The sequence below is a fragment of the Stegostoma tigrinum genome, chromosome 4, assembly GCF_030684315.1.
Source record: "Stegostoma tigrinum isolate sSteTig4 chromosome 4, sSteTig4.hap1, whole genome shotgun sequence".
Classification (NCBI taxonomy): Eukaryota; Metazoa; Chordata; class Chondrichthyes; order Orectolobiformes; family Stegostomatidae; genus Stegostoma; species Stegostoma tigrinum.
In genome coordinates this window covers 90502412-90527738 of record NC_081357.1, presented here as the reverse complement: position 1 = coordinate 90527738, position 25327 = coordinate 90502412, and the positions used below count along the sequence as shown (strand labels likewise).

General features: G+C 42.4%; 1 protein-coding gene across 1 annotated transcript in view; it reads right to left on the bottom strand.

Annotated features, from left to right (window-relative positions):
* lgsn (lengsin, lens protein with glutamine synthetase domain) overlaps positions 1 to 25327 on the bottom strand; it is a 73013-nt gene that overhangs the window by 7470 nt on the left and 40216 nt on the right. The window contains exon 2 of the mRNA XM_059645526.1: positions 1852 to 2581. Coding sequence (XP_059501509.1) covers positions 1852 to 2494 — 643 coding nt within the window. The 5' untranslated portion in view covers positions 2495 to 2581. The remainder of the gene's footprint in view (positions 1 to 1851; positions 2582 to 25327) is intronic.

The window sequence follows — 25327 nt, the reverse complement described above, 5'->3', positions numbered from 1 at the left end:
CCAGCTTTAAGTACTTTCTTTGAAGCTTAGGCTAGACAACTCTGTCAAGGACAAATTGGCATCTCCTGTAAGTGGAGAAATGGGACAAATGATTTTTAACAACATTTCTCTGTGGTTTCTCCTAAGTCTATGTCAGAATATAGCATTTCATGGCTTATGCCCACAACGCCCTCCCCACCCCAACCTACCCCCAAGCCCCCCAACCTATTTCTGTAATCTCCTCCAGCCCTACAGATCTCCCAGAAATCTGCACTTGGCCAAATCTGATGTATTTTACATCCTCAATTTTATTTTTATCCCACTATTAGCAGCTGTGTCCTCAACAGGCCAAGGCAGAAATCTTCTGGAATTACCTCCCAAAATCCCTTTACCTTTCTACCTCTCTCTTCTTTTACAATCTAACTCTTTGACCACATTCACCTAACTTAATCTCTCCTTCTATGATTCAGTTTCAAATTCTATTTATTAATGGTCCTGTGAAGCCATCATATAAATATATTTTGTGGCTGTTATGGAGGTCAGGTAATTTCCATGGAAATTCTCCCCTTAGACGTTCCATTGTGTTTGAATTAGCTACTTGGTTAATAGAGGGGTAAAGTCTTAAGCACTGTCACAACCTCAATTCATAACCCTGGATCACCTAGGAATATAAAAAACGTTGAAATTCCAAAATATGAGTTTTAAGATAAGACTGACACCGCTAAAATGACTGTGGCTGTTTGGAGAGGATTTCTGGAATGTCACACCTACAGGTGTCACAGAAGCTTTAAAAGGTTGAAGATGCACTGCAAAGTGAGCCATAATCTCTTGCAAGTTATCTCAGATGGTAAACGTGGAAAAAAGACAGTATTCTGATTGAGAGATCTGTTTTGAGTCTAACCTCTCATGAATACAACTGACTGGGAGTAAAAAACTAGTTCAGTCCTGGTCAGTGCGAGCCAGTGAAAGAGAGTTTGCTATTGAATAGAGATACATGTGTGCTATCCTGGATTCGAGCACTAATGTGCTGTGTAGATCATATTTGAAAAACCACCCACTAGTGGCCCCTTTATTGCAGGGAAAGGAGTCTATCGCTCTGAGTACTAGAATCCAGAAAGCCCAATAAATCAAAAGAAAACAGGGAAAAAGAATTTCAATCAACCTGCTAAGCTAAGAATTCTCAAAACCAGCTACTCAAATATCAACATTTTACTCTACTCTTCACAAGTGATGCAGAAAAATAATCATATATCTTATAACTATACATTTTTCGACTCAACTTCTCGATTGCAATTTTAGTTCCTAGTCTGTGCATATGCATGTGTGGCGTTTTATTATTTGTCATTGTTTTAATTACAAATAAACTCATTCTTTTCTGAATTCAAGAAAGCCCGGTTAAAATAACTCCTTTTAAAACACAAATTCATTTGGTCTTAGAAAAATAGATCCATAAGAAAAGGAACTCTTTATAAATTTACTATGTTATAATCAACCGAGAGGACAGGTGAATAAAGAAGGGGTGCATATTTCATCTGTCCTCACCCAAGGGCGTGATAAGTCAGGACATCTGGCTAGAACTGAAATAAATTGGGGAAACCTCACCCAAACTCTGGTTGTAATAACATGGAAGTCTAGCCTTTGACTCTGATCTAGAAGCTCTGGGTTCATGAAGTACTTATCAAGGAAGGTACACACATTGTTTGACTAAACAGGTTGAGGATTTACTTGCAAAAGTGAGTGATTTCTAGTCAGCCATGTGATGAAAACAATGGTAAAATCTCTAGCATAGCTGCAAAATGTGAATTAAAGTGCACACTGCCATGAATTTGAATTTCCTCAATGAACTGTAACACACCACCACAAAGTACTAACCTGTAACATATGAACTTGGGTCGTGCTTTGTGTCTAACCCACTGTCAACATGGCTGGGTAATTCTGATGCTTTCAAAACGAATGGTTTGATGTTCTCTGAGTTTTGGGTATTGGAAATAGCCACCACCTGTTTCAGCAGCTCATCGCCAGCAACTTGCCTGCTTGATTTCTGTGCTGTCTGCTCTCTGGGGCTGCTGGATTGTGCTTTTGAGGCGATGGGGGATTTGCCCTCTTCCTCTCTGGGTTTCTCTTCAAGATTCTGTCCATTTAAATCAGAGGTAGAACAACTAGTTATATTGTTCACTTTTTGCCGGCTGGTAATTAAAGGACTCTCCTTTAGAACGGCTTTCAGTTCATCCATTGTTTCCTTTGAAATCCCAATTTTTGAAACAGATATGCCTTGAGCTTTTTCCTCATTGTTAGTTTCCCAGCCTTCTATGCTGCTCTCTTCTTGTTTTTTATTGTTATCACCATATTGATTACATTTTCTGTTCTCACATTGTTCATCTGTCATTGAGGTTCTAGCTGGTTTGTGAAGTTGCGTCCCTGAGACTAATGACAGGCCTGATTTGGGAAGATAGGAATGACCTAATGACCTAGATATGTATTTCCTCTCAACTCTCTCCCAGTCCAGGGGAGGCATGAACTTTCCACTGACTCTGATGCCCCTCTTCTGGCGAGTAAAGGATATTCCACTGCCATCGATTTCATCTGTTCCATCATTTGCTTCCTATCAATGAGATATTGTATAGCTTTACTAAGTGGAAGAAATAATCGCTTGACTGAACCAAGATAATTAAGTGTGAAGCTGGATGAACACAGCAGGCCAAGCAGCATCTCAGGAGCACAAGAGCTTTTGTCTGCTGTGTTCATCCAGCTTCACACTTTATTATCTTGGATTCTCCAGCATCTGCAGTTCCCATTATCTCGCTTGACTGAACCAGGCTGGAAGAGGACAGCCTCATCCATGAAAGAGAAAAGCAGCAATTCAAAACACAATTTGAACATCTCAACCTGAATGAGTTGTTTGCCAGATGCAAATTTTATATCAATTAATGTTTATCATTGAAATAAGAACAGCATATCAAAGTTTGCTTCAATTTTCAAGGACAGAGAGCATAAACATGATAGCTTCCTCCAGCCTCTATCATTCCTTGGTTCTCCGATCAGAACGTCACTCTGTGAAAGCAATAAATTTCCAACTCACAGAGTAAACTAATATCATAAAGTTGGAACAATTATGCAACAATAGAATTTACAGTACAGAAGGAGACTATTTGGCATATCATGTCTGTACCAGCTCACAAAAGAGCTACCCAGCCACTCTATAGCCCTCAAAAGTTGTTACTTTCAACTATATATCCAATTCTCTTTTGAAATCTCGTATGGAATCCATCTCTACCACTCTCCCAAGCAGCGCATTTCACATCCTAACAACTACCTGAGTGAAGAATTTTCTCCTCTTCTCACTACCAACTCTCTTGCTGAAAATACTGAATTTGTGACCCGTAGTTATTGACTTTAATACTAGTGGAAACAGAATATTCATCTTTACTCTGTCAAAATTATTCATTATTTTGAACATGTCAATAAGGTCATCTCCTAATCCTCTCTACTCCAAGGAGGAAGCCCAATTTCTCTGGGAAAGTGTTCTGAGGAAGGGTCACTCAACCTGAAATGCTATCTCATCTCCACCTATCTGGGTTCCATTTTCTCCCCCTTGGTCCAGGAACTCCCTATCTATGTCCATGGCACACCCACACACTCCACCTCCTCCAGAACTTCCAATTCCCTGGTCCCCAACACCTCACTTTCACTCTTGACATCCAGTCCCTATATACCTGCATTCCCCATGCTGATGGCCTAAAAGCCCTCCGCTTCTTCCTGTCCCACAGACCCGACCAATCCCCATCCACTGACACCCTCATCCACTTATCTGAACTCATCCTCACGCTCAACAACTTCTCCTTTAATTCCTCCCTCTTCCTACAGACAAAGGGGTTGGCCATGGGTACCTGCATGGGCCCAAGCTATGCCTGCCTCTTTTTAGGATACATGGAACAATCCCTCTTCCAAAGCTACACTGGCCCTATTCTCCATCTCTTCCTCCATTACATTGATGACTATTTCGGCGCTGCCCCATGTTCCTATGAGGAGTTCGAACAGTTCATCCACTTCACCAACACCTTCCACCCCAACCTTAAGTTTACCTGGAGAATCTCTGACACCTCTCTCTCCTTCCTGGACCCGTCTGTCTCCATTTCTGGTATCCACCTGGAAACCAATATCCATTTTAAGCCTACCAACTCCCACAACAACCTAGAACACTCATCCTCTCACCCACCTTCCTGTAAAAAGGCCATTTCCTATTCCCAATTCCTTTGCCTCCGCCACATCTGCTCCCGAGATGAGGCATTCTACTCCCGAACATCCCAGATGTCCTCTTTTTTCAAAAACCGCAATTTCCTCTCCACAGTCAACGAAAATGTCCTTGACTGTGTCTCCTGCATTTCCCCGCAACTCATCCGTTACAACCCCTATCTGCAATAATAACCAAAACAGAATCCCCCTCATCCTCGCGTACCACTACACCAACCTCCTAATCCAACACATCATCCTCTGACATTTCCGCCATCTGCAATCTGACCCCACTACCAAAGACATTTTTCCCTCCCCACCCTTATGTGCTTTCCGGAGGGAGCAGTCTCTCCGTGACTCCCTTGCCCCCTCCACGCCCACCACCGCTGGCACTTTTCCCAGCAACCGAAGCAAGTGCTACACCTGCCCCTATACCTCCCCCCTCACACCCATCCCAGGCTCTAAAAAGACTTTTCACATCAAACAGATGTTCACCTGCGCATCTGTAAACGTGATATACTATATCCACTGTTCCCGTTGTGGCCTCCTCTACATCGGGGAAACCAATCGGAGGCTTGGGGACTGCTTTGTGGAACACCTACACTCAGTTCACAACAAACAACTACACCTCCCAGTCGCAAACCATTTCAATTCCCCCCTCAACTGCTCGGACGACATGTCCATCCTGGACCTCCTGCATTGTCACGATGACATCACCCAAAAGATGCAGGAACAGCATCTCATATTTCGCTTGGGAATCCTGCTGCCCAAGGGTATCAATGTGGACTTCCCAAGCTTCAAAATCTCCCTTCCCCCCGACCACATGTCAAAACCAGCCCAGCTAGTCCCCACCTCCCTAACCATTCTTCCCACCTCAAACTCCACCCCCACCCCTACCCACTAGCCTCATCCCACCCCCCCTCACCTGTCCATCCTCCCTGGACTGACCTATCTCCTCCCTAAATCCTCACCTACATTCACCTTCAGTGGCTCTAACCCCGCCTCTTTGACCTATCTGTCTCCTCTCACCCTATCTTCTCCTTTATCCATCTTCTATCCACCTCCCCCTGTCTCCCTATTTATTTCAGAATCCCCTTCCCCTCCCACATTTCTGAAGAAGGGTACCAACCTGAAACGTCAAGCTTTCCTGCTCCTCTGATGCTGCTTGTCCTGCTGTGTTCATTCAGCTTCACACCGTGTTATCTCAGATTCTCCAGTATTGGCAGTTCCTACCATCTCTGAAATGCTAACTCTGATTTCTGTCCACAGGTGATGTCAGTCCTGCTGAGCTTTTCCAACAATTTCCATTTTTGTTTCTAATTTCTCAAAGCTTTCCTAATATTTAAAATCCCTCATTCCAGTAATCGTTCTAGTAAATCTCCTCTGCACTGTCTCCAGGATTTTAACATCCTCCCTTAAGTAAAGTGCCCAGAACTGAAAACAATATTCCAAATGCAGTCTGACCAATGATTTGTAGAGGTAATGGCATCTCTTTCTTGTTTTTATGCACTTTGCCTCTATTTGTAAACCCAAGGAGCCTATAAATCTTCTTAACAACTGTTTACACTTTCCTGGTCACCCTCAGAGAATTATGCATATATGTGAAGCCCAAGATACCTTTATTTCTGTACTCTCTGCAAAGCTGTATCATTGAGCCTGCCTTGGCTCTCTGCATTTGTTCTACTGAAATGAACTACTTCACACTTCTCTGCATTGAAATTCATTTGCAGGGTATCTGCCTATTTGGCCAACTTGTCAATGTCCCTCTGAAGTCACTCAGTGTCATTCTCACAATTCACTACTTTCCCTAGATTGATATCATCAGCAATTTAGAGATTTTGCCCTCAACACCCAGCTCCAAATTTTAATACAAATCAGAAAAAGCAAGGGTTACAACACAGATCTCTGGGGAACATCACTTTAAACTCATCTTCAACCTGAGACATGCCTATCTACACCTACCATAATTTCCTATCTTTTCACCAACTTCTAATCCGTGCTGCCATGGACACTTCATTCACAAACAATTCTAATTTTATCACCAACTTGTTATTTGGCACCATATTAAAATTCTTTCTGAAAGTGCAACATCCACAGCACTACCCTTATCCACTGCCTGTGTCATATCATCATGAAATTTGTCAGGCATGATCTACCCTTGACAAAGCACTCCTGACTGTAATAGAGCATAGAACAATACGACACAGGAACAGGCCCTTTGGCTTACCATGTCTGTGCTGACTATGATGCCATTCTAAACTAATCCTATCTGCCTGCAACTGGTCCATACCCCTGCCTGTTCATCTGTCTGTCTAAAACCCTAAAAACATTCGAGTATTAACTTAATTTTCTCTAAATGTAAATTTACCTTACCCCGTATTATGGCTTCCATCAGTTTCATACTATTGAAGTCAAGCTGACAGATCTGTAGTTTCCTGAATTATCCTTTGCCATTTTTTTAAACAATGGTATCATATTTGCGATTCTCCAATCCCCTGGGACTAATTCTGCATTCAGAGAAACCTAGAAACTTTCTGTGAATGGCTCTGCAATTACTTCCTTTACCTCTCAGAAATCTATGATGCATCCCATCAGGGCCTGGCGACTTCTCTACCACTACCAGCACCCCTTCTTTGTCTGTCACTATACAGTTCAGTTGCTCAAAACCTTTCTTTACTCTCTATTACTGAATGAATTATTTTTAATTAATCTGTATGGATAAATTTACTTGATACATTATTCCGGGGGGAACTTGTAGACAGACCTTCTAGTTGAGAGGCAAAAAAAAAAACCACTGTACGACAAGATCCTCTTAAATGCTTTTCAAATAATGTGACGTTGGAGTGAATCCACCCAAACTACTGAAAGAAATACGGACATTTGTTTAGTGCATCTCATGATGTCAAGGAATCCTGAAGAATTTTACAGATAAATTAAATATTTCAGTGTAAACACAACTGTAGGAAATATAACATCCCATTTGAGCATCACATGGCCCTACAAGCTGTGGTTTCAGCAAAATCCTGTGCAATTGCAGCAATATTTCTTTATTGTATTCATCCTCCCAGTTTGCCCCAGCTTTCCTCAGTCCATGTCTCAATGTTATTCACTCACCTCATCTTTCTTCTTCTTCAACTGTTTTTATTCTCAATTTGTCCCTCAATTGTTGCCAGGACAAGGCTCTTACGTTTTCATTTACAATGTCTAAACTTAGCTTTCTTCCTCTCTCTCTCCAAGGTTGTACGTAGCCACTTTTTTGATTCCTGAACTAATTCATTTGTATTTCTAATCATCCAGCAGAATCTGAGCGTCCAGTGCCTGGTACACATTTCAAAAAAATGATATTCTCATCTTCTTTATTCAGAGACCAACTCTTGCCTCCATAGATGCAACAGTCCACACTAGTGACTGTACTCGATGTTTTTACAGTTGGAAGCAGTCTAGAACTGCCATTTGTCATTGGTGTCGGCTATGGTTCATTGGTAAAACTCCTTGATGTCAGAGACTTGAACTCAAAATGTAAGTTGATTTTCCAGTGCAATGCTGAGGGAGAGCTATACTGAGGGAGTTCTGCACTGTCAGTGGCGTTGCCTTTCTTATTACATTTTAAACTTTGGCCCTGTCTGCTCTCAAGTGACATAAAGGATACCATGGCTGGTATCCTTTTAAGGGAGAGCAGGCATTTCCACAGTGTCCTAGCTAATATTAATCTCTTTACAACTATGACAGAAATAGTTCATTATCATAGCAACCTCCATAGATCCATAGATATGTGTCCAATGTGACCAATGTGGCTGGCAAAAGATGCTCAAACTCAGCTGGTTGAATAGAAATACAAATGAATAAGTTCAGAAATCAGAAGAATGGCTAAGTAAGCCTTAGTAGTTAGAGAGAGGAAGATAGTCATGCAAGAACATTGTAAATGAAAACATGACAGTCTTGTCCTGGCAACAACTGAAGGAGAAATTGAGAATAAAAACAGTTGAAGGAGAAGGAAGATTACATGAGTGAATAACAGAGACATGGACTGAGGGAGGCTGGCGCAAACTGGAAGGATAATATAAGATTAAAGAATTCTGACTACAATTATACAAGGTTTGGTGAGACCACAGCCTGAGTACTTTGTATATTCTCTGGCTCTCTGTTTATTGCATTGACAGCAGAAGGTTCACCACCTTTGTCCCTGGAATGAGAGGGTTGACTTACGATGAACAGCTGTGTAAATTGTATCTATATTCTCAGGACTTTGGAAGAATGAGAGGTGATCTCATTGAAACAGTCAAGATTATGAAAAGAGACAGTAGGAACTGCTGATGCTGGAAAATCTTATATAACAAAGTGGAGAGCTGGATGAACACAGCAGGCCAAGCAGCATCAGAGGAACAAGAAAGCCGATGTTTCGGGTCTAGACCCTTCTTCAGATTTTTTCTGAAGAAGGGTCTAGATCAAAAATGTCAGTTTTCCTGCTCCTCTCATGACTTGGCCTGCTGTGTTCATTCAGCTCTACACCTTGTTGTATAAGATTATGAAAACATTGGTCAGGATAGCTTCTGAGATGTTTTCTTCTCCCTGGCTGAGTAATGCAGAACAAGGGGACACTGTCTCAGGATAAGGCACCAATCATTTAGGATTAAGATAAAGAGAAATAACTTCACTCAAAGTGATAGTAAGAACTGCCAATGCTGGGGTCAGAAATAACATAGTATGGAGCTGGAGGAACACCGCAGGCCAGGCAGCATCAGAGAAGCAGGAAAGTTGACATTTGAAGTCGGGATCCTTCTTCAGAAATGGGGAGGGGTAAGGGAGCTCAGAAAGACAACCTAACATACCGAATTGTGAAGCAGGTCCTGGAAGCCACTCCGGCCTATTACCTTCTGTTCTTATATTCCTTATGAGGTTGCTGTGATTGGCCACTAGCAGTTCTTTAAGTCCCCAAAAGCAGAAAACAAGAAGTGGAGATTTCAGACAGAAATGTGGATATGGGATGGAAAGTAAGAAGTACCTGTTCACACCATCTGCAGTACACATAATGCCAGATAACAGAATAAAGGTAAAGTGGCAGTTGAGAAGGGACATCCTACAGGAACATATCTTCATCCTGAATGATCTCAGTGACATCAGATGAAATAGGCTCTTTCATAGCCTATCACATGATGTACAGAACTGTGTATCACAGAGATTTCAGGAGGCGTAGCCTCTCTGACCAGCTTCTCCCTTTCCATCCTTGGTCTCTGTGTGGTATCTCCTCCCATCTATCTTCTGGACTAATGCCTCCTGTGCCAAAACAGGACAGGATACAGACTAATCATCAATCATTATTCCAGCACCCACACTTTGAGACCAGTTATGGCTTTCCCCACACTTTCATTGCAGGCAACAAGACTGGAGCAATTTGGACTGTTTGGCCAACATCTTCAGCCTGTAAGCAAGTTTAGATCTCTATCTCCAAGACCATGTGAGGTACTCCACCTGTTTAATAAACAATGAACGTATTTCAGTATCTTGGCCTTAAGACACAAACTTACATTTATGGAGTGCCTTTGATGTAGCAAATTGTGCTTCACTAGGACAATATCCAAAATTTGACTGTGAGGCAATGAAGGAGCATTATGACAGGTGACCAAGTGTTTGGTCAAATGGTCTTAAGGGAAGACAGAGAGAAGGAAATGTTAAGAAAGGGGTAAACCCTTCCAGGAGCTTGAGGCCAGGAGAATTGATAACATGGCCACAACTGGTGGAGTGAAGGAAACACTCTGAAAGGGTTGGAGGGATTTGGAGGAGGCTACAAAGTTAGGAGACACAAGGCCACGGAAGCGTTTGGATATTCAGACATTTCAGACTGAAGATTTTGCCAAACTAGAGGCCAGTCTAGGTCAATAAGCTCAGGGGTGTTGAGTGAATTGATGTAAGTTATGAAATGGGCAGCAGAGTTTTAGACGATTTCAAGCTTATGAAGAGAGCAGAGGAAGGCCAACCAAGAGGGCATGGATAAAGGATCAGCAGGCAATGGGTTAGGTTGTGTGGAGAGTAGCAAAGTGGCTGCTATGGAAATGGGTCATTTTGGTGGCGGGTGGATATAGGGACAGAGCTCAGGGAAGCAGCAAAACAGTTATAATGATTACGAACAGCACACAGTTCAATTCTAAATGTAACAAGTGAAGAAAAGCTGCCTGTTACCAATGGTTACTAATAATGCTGGCAGTTTTAAAGCAATTTAGATTTCTTTCTTCGATACTACAATCCGACAAAGGGGTAGAGATTGAAACTAGCTTTGGGAGAGATTATTAATAGATAGTCTTCTTGACATTGAACTTGCCGCCTCTTTAATTCTTGTCCTTGGAAATTCTCATTATACCCGACAACAAGATGGCCTTGAAATTCAAAGCTCGTGGCTTGAAACATGAACTTGGCAAACAGAAGATTGTGGCACTTATGATACATCCTTTTCTTCACTATATGTAATTTGCGCTGAAAAGCTAGCATTCTGTGAAAACGGCAACATTATCATTCAGCTGTACAGAGAGATCTAAGGGTTTGCTCCCATTGATTCACAGAATTAATTTCATTCAATTTGACCTAGATACAGGGGCAAAACTCATTGCAAGGTTTCTGATAGGTCACTGAGGTCAGCTCGGGGTCAAGAAGAAAAGTTGTGGGGACATATTACAGTTGAGAAAGAGGCAGACACAGGGGAGACTCCATGTTGAATAGGGCTGCTGTTAGCTGACCTACATGAGTTTTGTGGACCTACACAAGTTTTGTATATTCTGAGATCTCACGCAATTGCTGGAGCAATTGAATGGATTTGTGTAGTCGTGACTCCGGAAAGTCCTAGGAGACAGAGAAAAGCAGGCACCATGCATTGATGTATTAATCTGGCCCTGCATGAAAAACAACTGAAATACATGAAGTCAGGGTAATTGGAAACTCAGTGAGAAACCAAGGGCATCTGGATGTCTCTGTACCATTACAACTTAGGAGTTAGTAGGTAGCTTTGTATTGGGGTCATAACCCCATTAGAGTCCTGGAAACTGGGAACTCAGAAGAAGACATGTGCCGTGGCAGCAGACACCAAGAGTTTGAAAGCTCAGACAATACAAATTACTTTGTGCAACTGAGCAAGATTAGAGTTCAGGACAATTGGCTTGGGGAAAATCGCTGTTTATGAAAGACTGGAGAAATGCTTATGAATGCATGCATGACTACAATTTTCTAGAATCCAGGAGAGCACAAACACAGAAAAAAATGACAGACCACAAGAACATAAACCATCATTGAAGCAGGGTATGATGGAATTTCAAAGAATTTGAGAGAATTTCAAAGCTATGTTGTTGAAGTGAAGGATTGCAATTCCTTGTGACATTTAATGAGATTTAATAATCCATTGTGTCATTAATATTTGGGGAAATTGTTGGGAAGTCGACAGGATCTGCCTATTTAATCTCATTTGCTCTTTGTTGTGTTCAGTGGAGTTTGACCTCATGTTTAAGATTGAGATGTTAGAATACAATTTGAACTAATCATTGCACAGTCTGAACAAAAACCAAAAGAACTGTGGATGCTGTAAATGAGGAACAAGAACAAAGCTGCTGGAAAAGCTCAGCAGGTCTGGCAACATCTGTGAAGGATAAAAAAACAGGGTTAACATTTCAGGACTGTGACCTTTCCTCAGGAACTAGTTTTAAGCTTCAAAATCTCCCCTCCCCCAACCACATCCCAAAACCAGCCCAGCTTGTCCCCACCTCCCTAACCTGTCCTTCCTCCCACCTATCCCCTTCTCCAACCTCAAGCCCCACACCCGTCTCCTACCTACTAGCCTCATCCCGCCCTCTTGACCTGTCCGTCCCCCCTGGACTGACCTATCCCCTCCCTAACTCACCACCTACGCTCACCTTTACTAGCTCCATCCCTGCCTCTTTGACCTTTCTGTCTCCTCTCCACCTATCTTCTCCTCTATCCATCTTCTATACACCTCCCCCTCTCTCCCTATTAATTTCAGAACCCCCTTCCCCTCCCCCATTCCTGAAGAAGGGTTGAGGCCCAAAACATCAGCTTTCCTGCTCCAATGATGCTGCTTGGCCTGCTGTGTTCAGCCAGCTCTACATCTTGTTATCTGAGCTTTTCCAGCAACTTTGTCATTGCACAGTCAAAGCTTTTCTATCTGTCAATGATCTTTGTTTGTTTGTTTAAATTACTTTTGTCATAAATCAATTATTTGCAGTTGATTAAACAAATGTGGCTGACTTTTTCTGACATTGAACCCGAAACAATCTGAAACTATTATCACTTCACTGGTTAAATTTGTAATTTGCTATTCCCACCAAAGGAGTGGGACTAGAATCACATCCAAACCTCAAGATTTAAATTGTCATTTTTCACCAAAGAAAGGCATTAAGCTAATTATAATGACTGTACAGCCCAAAAGAGGGCATTTTGTCCAGCTGGTCTATGCTAGTGTTTATAGTGGCCAAGAGTTTCATACACCCCACGTAATCTCATTCTATCAACATATCTTTCCTTTCTTTCTCCCTCCTTTTCTTACCTATTGTCCCTTTAAATGAACCTTTGGTACTCACATCAACTACTCTGTATCTGGCGTCTTCCACATCTATGAGCATTTCTGATTGGTCTGTAACACCTCTTAGATTTGTTAGTTACGTGCTTAAACATTTTGGATTTTGCCACAAATGGAAAAAGTTTCACCTCATCTACCCGAGCAAATTTTTTTGGACTTTAAAGGCTTCAGTCAGGTCAGCATACCAACATACCGAACCCCTACCTCACCACAACATAACATGTGTCCTCCCCCTCTAAATGTTCAGGCTTTCCTGTTTTTAAGGCCAGTGTCATCCACATCATTTTCAAATTAATTTACGCCAACCTATTTGCCAAAGACAAAGTAAGTGTAAGTCAGTGTTGACAATTAGGCCCGTGCTACAAGAAGAGCCATAAGATCCCCCTTATTTCTTCATCATTCACACACATCAGATATATTTATGGACCTGCAATTGAGGTAGCTTAATGTGACCTAAGCTTGACTTCTTCAAAGAATTATGTGTCATGCAAAGATTATACAGAACAGGATTCAATGAGGATAGAAGTTTTAATTAGCAAAGAAATTGCAATGAAAAAGCCAGAGATGTGACCATACTTTACTTTTGTGCCTGAAAATATGGTCTCACCCAAAGGACCATCACCAATAGTGAGGGTCAATAGACTGTTCAACTACCAAAGTATCACCGCCAAGCCCTCAATCTATTCTGCACCCTCATTCACATTCAGTCTCTTCCAGGAGAGGAAGGGTAGGTCACCAGATGGAGATCAGAAACAAGGATACTGAATGATTTCCCCCTTATTCAGTAAGGGATGCTGAGGGCCAATTGCAGTACCTTGTGCAGTCATTAACTTGGCAAATACCACACAGCACATAAATTTAGGGTCCATCTGATCTGTATTCACAAGGTAAATTTATTGAGCCAATCAGGGAGCCTGAATCAATATAAGCAATTACTTTGTTGCTTACTGTCACTTTGAGGATGTAGTCTTCCTCTTGCATTTCCTCCATTCAACTCACCATTGAACATCACAGAATTGGGCACAATATTGAAAGAAAATATGTCATCTGCTGAATATTTATAGATAGCAGGACAATTGTGAATCAAAAGAATATTCTGTGTTTCATTTAATCAGTGACTTTTTGACTAGGCAGTGTAACAGTGTGACAGCCTGAAAGAAATTTAGTCCCTCCCAAAAACATCTGACTCCCTTAAAACAAATGCAGAGACTAATCCTGCTGACATGCGCTAGAACCACAGCAGAGTTTTCCAGAAGCCTGAGTACTGTTCAGCAAAACAGTATAACATTGTGATGGGGAAAAATACGGTTGATTAAAGAATCGGTGGAATAACTGGGACATTTGAGTTTCTATCTGTTTCCAAAGTGAAAATTCTATATTCAACAACAAATGAATGAAGGTTAAGCTGCATTTTGCAAAATGGGTCATACAACAGGTTATAACACTGCAGGATCCAACTTTGCATTTGCAAATTTGCGCAATAGCATGATAGCAAATCTTTACCCATTTTACATCATCATTCCTATTTTTATTCAATTCTTTAGAGGCTCTCTGGAGGAAAGAGGTGGTACAATGAAAACTATCACGAGAATCATAATCCAGAGATCCCAGATTAGTGCTCTAAGGAAAAATTCAAAACTTTCTGATAATTTTAAAACAAACTAAGAAAAATTGGGAATTGGATGTTAATCTCAGTAATAGTGAATATTAAACTATCTGGGATTGATTTTTTTAAATAAAGACATTCACAGCACATGGGAAAGTGAAGAAAATGGCATTGCCATAGGTGATCAGCTGTAATCTAATTATTTTCTATTCAATCTCAGGATGTTTGTGAAGATAGCAGACATTTCTTGGCCTTGAGAAGATGGTGGTGAGCTGCCTTCTTGAACTGCTGCACTCCACATGCTGTAGGTAAACCCACATGTCATCATAGAGAACATTTCAGGATTTTTACCCAGCGACATTTAAGAAACAGTGATTTTGCAACTCAGGATGGTGAGTGACTTGAAAGGGAACTTGTAGATGGTGGTATTCCAGTGTATATAATGACTTTGTCCATCTGGATACAGGTGGTTATGAGTTTGGAAGGTGTTGTCAAATGTGCCTTGGTGATTTCTGCAATGCATCTTATAGCTGGTACACACTGCTGCTGCTGAGTGTTGGCGGTGGAGGGAATGGATGTTTGTAGATATGGTGCTAGTCAAATGGGCTACTTTGTCCTGGATGGTATCAAGATTCTTGAATGTTGTTGGTGCTGCACCCATCCATGCAAGCTGAATGGTGATGCAGGATCATTGACTGAAAGGACTACTCCTGCTAGTACTGAGGTCTGCTGCCTCATTCCCAGTACCAGTGATATTTGTAAGGGTGAGAAATAGTGAGGGAAGGGATGGGGTGCAGGGGACCAGATGGTGCTCTTGTCTGTATCCATCAACAGATCTATTTCCATCATTCCAGAGCTCGAAGGACCTGTCTTCATCAGTGCTGTAATTTTCACTCCTATTATATATCACCAAATTACAAAGGGCTTTCATGGGATAAATAAGCAGAAACCCTTTCTTACAGTAGAAGGGTCATCATTCTCTGGGTGCAAATTTAAGGTAAGTGGTCAAAAAAAGTTAAGGATGTTTTGCAAAATAAAATGCATTGTTGTGATGGGGCAAGAGATTTTCCTAAAGGAGGCAGGAAGTCGGCTTCAACTTCAGATCATGACTAACACCCTTCCAATAGGGCAGCATGGTGGTGCCTTGGTTAGCGCTGCTATTTCATAGTGCCAGGGGCTCAGGTTCAATTCTAACCCCAGGCAATTGTCTGTGTGGAGTTTACATATTCTCACTGTGCTTGTATGGGTTTGCTCTGTTTCAGGGTGGCACAGTGGCTCAGTAGTTAGCGCTGCTGTCTCACATCAACAGGGATCTGGGTTTGATTCCAGGCTTGGGCAACTGTCTGTGTGGAGTTTGCACATTCTCCCCTTCTCTGCATGGGTTTCCACTGGGTGCTTCAGTTTTCTTCCACAGTCCAAAGATGTGCAGGTTAGGTGGATTGGCTATGCTAAATTGCCTATAGTGCCCTGAGATGTTTAGGTTAGGTGGGCTAGAGATGGGAAATGCAGGGATAGGGGAATGGGTCAGGATGGGATGCTCTTCAGAGGGGAGATGTGGACTTGTTGGGCGAAATGGCCTGGTTCCACACTGTAGAGATTCTGTGAAAGAAAGTTGAAGATTTTTTGTAATTTTTCAAGGACAATTTGTCCATTGGGCTGAGCTTAGACTTGTTGGCTGATTAGTCATCAGAGGCCTGGCAAGCCAGCATCCCAATGGAAATGTGGACTAACGTTTGACTTGTTTTAGCAGCCAATGAATTTTCACATTGATGTTTTAGGTCAGAAGTTATAAAGTTAAAGTTTCTCATGTTTTAGAGAGCAGCCAGAGATCTGATACACAGGGCAAGGGAGACCAGTTCTTTAAGCTTAGTGAAATATACTTTCTATAACTCATTAAGAATCACTTTGTCACAGTAAGACCCTCCAGAGCCATTTTAAGCTGCATCATCTCACAAAACCTGAAAGCTGACCCAGAACCCATACCCGCGAGGTGGTTTGCAGCAGTCAGCTGTCAAAGGCCACTCACCCACTTAGGCATGTGATAGTCATGGATCAAGTCATGAGGTGGAAATACCTCAGCCACCCATCCCTTTAAATGACTGAGAGGGAAGGTTCCACATGCTGCTTGGACGCTTTGATTTGACATCACAGATCTTCCAACATCAAGAGTTTTAGCTGGGACTGAAGTTTGCCTGACGCCCCTCCAACATTAGTCTGTTACTGCCATATCAGAAAAAGCCTCAAACACAGCAAGTAAATGTTATTTTCTGCACTGGAACTTCATAGCCGCAGCAATAAAAGCAAAATAGAGGTTAATTTCACAGCCAGAGATTAATTCTCGATTTAACCTTTCTTTGTGGACCAAACAGGCTCAAAGCATCAGAATTCTGCACTTGCAGTCTTGCAGTTGATTTGGTCAAGGGTCATCAGATAATGATGGAGCTTTGACGACTGTGTTTGTGTTGGCTGATTATTTCAACTGAATAGGTTAGGAAGAATGAAGGGTTACTTTTCCATGGTTTGAAAGACAAGAATGAAGTTGGATGTCAGAGACTGTTCTAAGATTTGCACTGGTTGGCAGCTTGTGTGCTAAACAGTGATTCTTTGAGATTTTCAGGTAAGAACAATGCTTGTTTTTGATTGGGACAAAGAGAACATCACACGAGAGATAATTACCATGGTAAAATGAATTGGGGATCTCCTAGGATGTTTTAAATAATCAAAATGGGATTTTTCCATATATTCCTCTTTAATTCACTATCTGGTATTTATCTGTTATTTTTATCTGGTACTCTTACCCTTCCCAGGTAGATATTGAGGGATAAAAATACATTCCCTACTCCAGGAACAGGCTGAATGGACTAATGCATTTTTTCATTGAATAAAAACATCCAATGAAGGGGGCCATTCATCCCTTTCCCCGTGGCCCTGCAGATTGTTTCACTTCAGTTAAAGATCCTACATTTTTTGAAAGTCAAAACTGAATCTGCCTCGCACACTCTCAAGTAGCGTACTGCAGATCCTAACTATTCATCGCATTTTTTTTAAAGTCACTGTCATCTAGGTCCTTACCCATCCATCAAATGGGATGGCTCCTCTTTACTGTTTCTCTCCAGATCCCTCATAATTTTGAACACCCCTATCAAATCTCATCTTGGTCATCTCTTCTCCAAGGTGAACAGCTGCAGCTTCTCTAATCTATCCATGTTAACTTTGTTTCCAGTGATGAGGAAGCATTTTCTTCAATATTTTCTGCTTTGATATTTTTCCTAAAGTGCTGTGCCCAGAATTGCCTATCATACTCCAGATGAAGCTGAACTGGAGTTTAATGAATGTCTACTGTGATATTCTTGCTTTTGTACTCCATGCTTGTATTCATAAAACTCAGGATCTCCTATGCTCCATTAACCTGTTTCTCGAACGGTCCTGCCAACTCCAATGATTTGTGCACATTTCCTACCCCTTCACCCATAGTATCGCCTTTTGAAAAGTATCTGTTTAATATTGCTTCTCTTCCTCTTCCTATCTAATTGAAACATGTCACAACTTTCACTCGCAACGTGTCTCACCCATTCCACTGACTCGTCTACATTTCTGTGAAGTTGCTTGCAATCCTCTCATAGTTTATGATCCTTGTTTTATGTCAACAGCTAATTTTGAAATTGCTTCTTGTATGCACAAGTGTAAGAAATTAACATAAATCAAGATAAACAACGGTCCTAACAACCCATCAATAGGAGTCCTGCTATACTCATTCCTCCATGCTGCAAAAAAAACTTCATCCTGTGTTCTTTTGCTCAGCCAATTTCATATTCATGTTGCCACTTTCCCTCTTTGTCCATGGGATTAAACTTTGATGACCAGGCTATTATGTTGGCACTTTATTAAAAACTTTCTAGAAACCCACACGCATCACAGTACGTCCATTAACCCTCTCTGCTACCTCATTAAAAAACAACTTGAGAAAATTATTTTTATGTCTTACTGAGGTAACATGCTGAAAATTAGGCTCTGCTATTCCTGGAATCACCACAAAAATTAAAGGTTTAAAAAGTGGGGAAAGTTCGCCAATTTACCTGATTTTCAGACCCAGGCTGATAAAAAGCATTGACCAGGATTTTGTATTGAACAAGAGTTACTATTTATTCTAAGTAATTAAACTCTTGCTACAGGTAAATAGTTGTAGACCATTGACTCATAACTCTAAATCCCTTCTAAATTCACCCTTATACACACACACACACACACACACACACACACACACACACACACACACACACACACACACACACACACACACACACACACACACACACACACATTTAGGTTATCGGGTAGAGGGGAAAGAGCTTCCAGTAAATTTGCTCTCAGGTTCTGTTGTCAAGATGATCCTTATGATTCTTCTCGATTCTCTGCAGTGTGGAAGCAGGCCAGTTGGCCCATCAAGTCCAAACCAAACCTCCAAGAGCATCCCACCCAAACACAGCACCACATCCTATCCCTGTAACTGTGCAGCTTCCATACCTATTCCACCTAGCCTCCTCATCCGTGGACATTATGGGCAATTTAACATGGCCAATCCACCTAACGTGCACATCTTTGGACTGTGGGAAGAAGCTGGAGCACCCAGCTTAAACCCACTCAGACAGTTGCCAGAGGGTGGAATCAAAGGTAGATCCTGGCACTGGGAGGCAGCAGTGCTAACAACTGAACCACCCCGCTGCCTACTCTTATGCTGGTCAGCACGTTGCTTCAATCATCTTTCTTTCACTAATTGGCAAGAGACACAAGGTGACTAGTTCACTTATAAAGAGTCTCTGATGTACCAGTTAAAAGTCACAAGAAATGATGCAGGAAAGATATAGTATATTTCTTCAGGATTTAAGTTAGTTTTGACTGCAGAGAACAGCAAGACTGTTCCTGAGCTGGGGAAGAACTGGACATTTTTTTCTTTCTCTTTCTGTAACTTGGACCCAGCTCCAAGGTATTTCGCTACCGGAGAACCAATTACACAGTTGTTGATGGGCAAAAAAGTCTCTGTCATTGATAACTGATTTTTACTCCAGGGCCAATAAACTTCTTGTTGTCAACAAAAGCTGCACCTTTCTATCTCCTCAGTTGTAAATCATCTGCAACTCAAAGTTCAATTACTGCTTATTCAAGCAGTTGTTTATACAATGCCTGAAATGGGTGTCAGATTATTTGCATTCAAAACATACAACCACTCTTTCAAACCACTGGTTTTAAAATAGCTCTTCTTCACTTCTGTCCACAGTCTGTTAAAAAGCACAAAATAAAAATGCATACTCTTCACATCATTCAAACATGGTTTGGCCTGAAAAAATCCATCTTGGCTTTTCTCAATTAACCCACATTTTTCCAAGTGACTGTTACTTTAACACTGGATTGTCAGATCTCCGACCACCAAGTTAAACTGACTAGCTTCTAATTGCTGGACTTATCCTTACACTACTTTTTGACCAAGGATGTAACATCTACAATATGTAGGACATCTCTGGCCTCAGACCTACCATGCCAGCAACCAAGGAGAATTTGAAGTTTGTGGCTAGTGCCTTTGCAACTTCTAATGTTACCACAATCAATATCTTGATCTTGTACTGGCGACTTTTCAATTTTAACATAACTTGTCACTGTTTGGCACACAAACAGTGTTGTTTTGTGGCTTCAACAGGTCAACACCTCAATTCTAACATCATTTGTTCAGATGACAGATCTTCACCTAAAATCTAACACCAATTTTTTTTTCTTCCCATCTCCTCGCAGTGTGCACATATTTGTCTTCAATATTTGAACACAAATATGACTGTCCTTCAGCTGTCTCTGAGCATACTTTGCAGCAGAGGGAGCTCTTTGATAAGTCAACCACACTGGCCCTTAAGGATTCAAGTAATCAGGCTGACTTCCACGTAAAACAGCTGCTCAAGTACAGAATTAGAACCCTTAATGAAACAAAGACAATTGCTGATTTTGCTCATCATGATTACATTGTGGCCAGCTACCTCCTGTAGAAAGAAGGATCAACATTTCTTTAATGCCTTCAGGACATCCCACAACATTTTACAGCCATTATAGTGCTTTGGAAAGTGTAGCCACAGTTTTAATGTAGGAAACACAACAGCTAGTTTTGCACAAGTTTACAGAAACGGTCCTGTAATGAATAACCAGATCCTTCCTTGTTTTAATGAACTTTGTTGATGGATAAATGTTGACCAGGACATATCAACAGTACCAACCTTTCCTTCCTTAGTATCTTAAAGATCCTTGACACTCATTTGAGAGGAAAGAAGGGGCCTTGGATAAATAACTCATTCGACCTCTGACAGCACTCTGTTTTCTTAGCCACTTCAGAAACTAAGATAATCTCTGTGAAGAAAATATGGAGAAGTGACTGAAAGTGTGGATACAAAGGTATACACTAAAAATTCCATTTCCAGACAATGAGAGAAATCATGAGGGACTCGAAACTTTCAGAGCAAAAAGAGTTTTAATAAGTGACATCCAGAAAGGAAAATGTCTGTACTTCTGCCATTTACAGGCAGCATGATGGCTCAGTGGTTAGCACGGCTGCCTTACATTGTCAGGAACATGGGTTTGATGCAGCTTCAGGTGGCTGTTTGTGTGGATTTTGTACATTCTGCCAATGATTTTTGCAGGATTCCTCTGGATGTTCCAGTTTCTTCCCACAGTCCAAAGATGTGCAAGTTAGGTGGATTGACCAGGCTAACTTGCCCACAGTGTCCAGGGATGTGCAGATTAGGTGGATTAACCATGGGAATTGCAGGGTTACAGGGTGGTGGGTCTGGGGGAATGCTTGTTGGAATGTCAATGTGGGCTTGATGGACTGAATGGCCTGCTTCTACACCAGAGGGGTTCTATGATTCTATAACTTAATCAGAGCTGAAAGTAGAAAGAGATCTCTTCTAGTGGGCAAAGCGAAGGGCAGCAGAAAGAAGGGCAATCTAAGCATAGTTGAAGGAATGTCAGAGTGATTACAGACAAGCCTACAGTGGATGTGTGAGGATAGGTGAATAATGTGTCTAGACAGGGTAGAAAGGGTGAAACTATTCCCACTTGTAAAAAAAACAAGAACAAAAGGGTGCAGATCACTGCTTTCAATTGGCAGATTTACTAATTAGCAGGTTCAAGGCCAGTTTATTTAAGGCACTCAAGAGGGCATTAGATGATTATCTGAATAAATACAAAGTGTAAGGCACTAAATCATGATGATCATTTGGAGAGTTGGCACAGACATAATGGGTTCAATGGCCTCCTTTGACACCACATCAATTCTGTGATTCTGTGATAATATGGCAGCTACTCCTGCCAGGAGAAAGAACTCTTATGAGCAGCAGCAGCAGTAGCTGACAGCAGCCCTTCCACATCTGCATTCTGAGTGTCCATTTGGATTTTATAGGCACATCTCTGAACCCACAAGCTTCCATCTTTTCTTCCACTGATCATAGCTGAGAAATGAGAGGATCAATATTTTAAACTGCACAGTAAACTCCAAAGTACGGATCAACCAGGAACTAACTGAATGGTGGAACAGGCTGTAGGGGCTCAATGACCTCCTCCTGTTTTTGCATTTCTGCATCATTTTGTTTCAGATCAAGGAATCTATCTAAATGGAAGTCAGCTGGAGAGATGTTATCTATATTCCTGGGTAGAAAGGGGTACTTTGTTTGAAAGTAATCACACCCAACAAATTAAGTAAAGGTGTGAACAGTGATTATGATAATAACTGCTGACAGAGCAACTTCAAATTATGCCAGCTCAGATAATATCTAGATGTCAGTTGGACAACTAAGAGGCTTATAACAGGCTTAAAGATGCTGCCTTTTTAAGTCATTTTGAAGTGAGTCACCAATACAGTAATCAGGATTATGTTCTTTAGGCTTCACTGTTAAATTCAATGAAGGTCAACGTGATATGTTGGTCTCATGCACTGGTATTATGTTATCTACAGCATTTATCATTCTCTACATTTCCCAAATCTAGCCATTTTGATATGCATAATCAATTCACAAACAAGTTACACTCAAAACTGACATTTATTTCTCATAGGCTTACAGGCAGGAAGAATAATGACCACATTTATATAGCTTCAGGAAGTCTCAAGACATTTCATGCCAAATGAACAATGTCTGAAGCATTACCGCTGTAAAAAATGCAGAACCCAATTTGTGCACAGCAAACTCCCACTTACAATATGATAATGATCAGATAATCTGCTTTTAAGTGTCAGATGAAGGATAAACGTTAGCCAGGATACCATTGTTCCTCATTGGAGTAATGGCAATAGGGCCTTTACCATTTATCTCAAGGGTAACTGCAGCCTTGGTTTGACATTTTAGCAGAAAGACAGGAGAATGGGAAGCTAATGAAGGCCAGTGAGGAAGAGAATATATAGGAATACGTATCAGGAGAGACTGCAATAGAGGGCAAATCCACGAAGATTATATAATATATAACCAGTGAGAAGCAAGTTAGGGAAAATTTGAACTTTGATACAACATAGCTGGAGATGTGGAGTCAGCTAGAGGCCATTATTGGATATGAATGGCCAATGGTATCAAGGTGAAGCACACCACTGGGCATAAAATGAACTTTAAAGCATAGACTGGGGCTAAAATAGACACTGAGGGGATGCATCACCTTGCAGCAGACATTCTACAAATTTAGCAAATGGGCGTCAATCAACTCAGTGCTGAAGCTTCCATCTTCTAATGCGTGACCTGAGTTTTTTTGTGCCAGACTGCTTGTCCATTCCAGAACTCAAAAATATTTCGATTAATCTTGGTCACATTTCCCTGTGGCTTTTCCACATTCACCTCATCAAATCCAATTTGTTGAGAAGCAAGTGATCAGAGATAATGGGAACTGCAGATGCTGGAATATCCAAGATAACAAAGTGTGAAACTGGATGAACACAGCAGGCCAAGCAGCATCTCAGGAGCACAAACGCTGACATTTTGGGCCTACACACTTCATCAGAGAGGGGGATGGGGAGAGGGTTCTGAAACAAATAGGGAGAGAGGAGGAGGCGGACCGAGATGGATAGAGGAGAAGATAGGTGGAGAGGAGACTATAGGTGGGGAGGTGGGGAGGGGATAGGTCAGTCCGGGGAAGACGGACAGGTCAAGGAGGCGGGATGAGGTTGGTAGGTGGGAAATGGAGGTGCAGCTTGAGGTGGGAGGAGGTAGATACGTGAGAGGAAGAACAGGTTAGGGAGGCGGGGACGAGCTGGGCTGGTTTTGTGATGCAGTGGGGGGAGGGGAGGAGCTGGGCTGGTTTTGGGATGCAGTGGGGGAGGGGGATATTTTGAACCTTGTGAAGTCCACATTGATACCATTGGGCTGCAGGGTTCCCAAGCGGAATATGAGTTGCTGTTTCCTGCAACCTTTGGGTGGCATCATTGTGGCACTGCAGGAGGCCCATGATGGACATGTTGTCTAAGGAATGGGAGGAGGAGTCAAAATGGTTCACGACTGGGAGGTGCAGTTGTTTATTGAGAACCAAACGAAGATGTTCTGCAAAGCGGTCCCCAAGCCTCCAAGATAACAAAGTGTGAAGCTGGATGAACACAGCAGGCCAAGCAGCATCTCAGGAGCACAAAAGCTGACGTTTTGGGCCTAGACCCTTCATCAGAGAGGTTTCCCAAATGTAGAGGAAGCCACACTGGGTACAGTACAGTATACGACATTGGCAGATGTGCAAGTAAACATCTGCTTAATATGGAAAGTCATCTTCGGGCCTGAGATGGGGGTGAGGGAGGAGGTGTGGGGGCAAGTCCTCCTACCGCCCCCTTGATCACGTCCACCTACCACACCCTTGATCATGAACTCTCTGATACATCCTCCTACCCCCTTGATCATGAACTCTCCGACACGTCCTCCTACCGCCCCCTTGATCATGACCCCACCCCTGAATGCCCAACCATCATTTCCAATGCCATCCAAGACCTCATCACCTCTGGTGACCTCCCACCCACAGTCTCCAACCTCATTGTTCCCCAACCTCGCACTGCCCGCTTCTATCTCCTTCCCAAAATCCACAAACTTGCCTGTCCTGGCCGACCTATTGTTTCCGACTGCTCCTGCCCCACCGAATTCATCTCCACCTACCTGGACTCCATTTTATCCCCCTTGGTCCAGGAACTCCCCACCTATGTCCGTGACACCACCCACGCCCTCCACCTCCTCCAGAACTTCCAATTCCCTGGCCCCCAATACCTCATTTTCACCATGGACGTCCAGTCCCTATGCACCTGCATTCCTCATGCAGATGGCATTAAGGCCCTCCGCTTCTTCCTGTCCCACAGGCCTGACCAGTCCCCCTCCACCAACACCCTCATCCGACTAGCCGAACTCGTCCTCACCCTCAACAACTTCTCTTTCAATTCCTCCCACTTCCTACAGACTAAGGGGGTGGCCATGGGTACCCGCATGGGCCGAAGTTATGCCTGCCTCTTTGTAGGTTGCATGGAACAGTCCCTCTTCCGCACCTACACTGGCCCCAAACCCCACCTCTTCCTCTGTTACATTGATGACTGTATCGGCTTCGCCTCTTGCTCCCAAGAGGAGCTTGAACAATTCATCCACTTTACCAACACCTTCCACCCCAAACTCAAATTCACCTGGGCCATCTCCAACACATCCCTCACCTTCCTGGACCTCTCTGTCTCCATCTCAGGCAACCAGCTAGAAACTGATGTCCACTTCAAGCCCACCGACTCCCACAGCTACTTAGAATACACCTCCTCCCACCCACCCCCCTGCAAAATTCCATCCCCTATACCCAACTCCTTCGCCTCCGCTGCATCTGCTCCCAGGATGAGGCATTCCCGCACATCCCAGATGTCCCCCCAGTTCTTCAACGACCACAACTTCCCCCCACAGTGGTTGAGAACGCCCTTG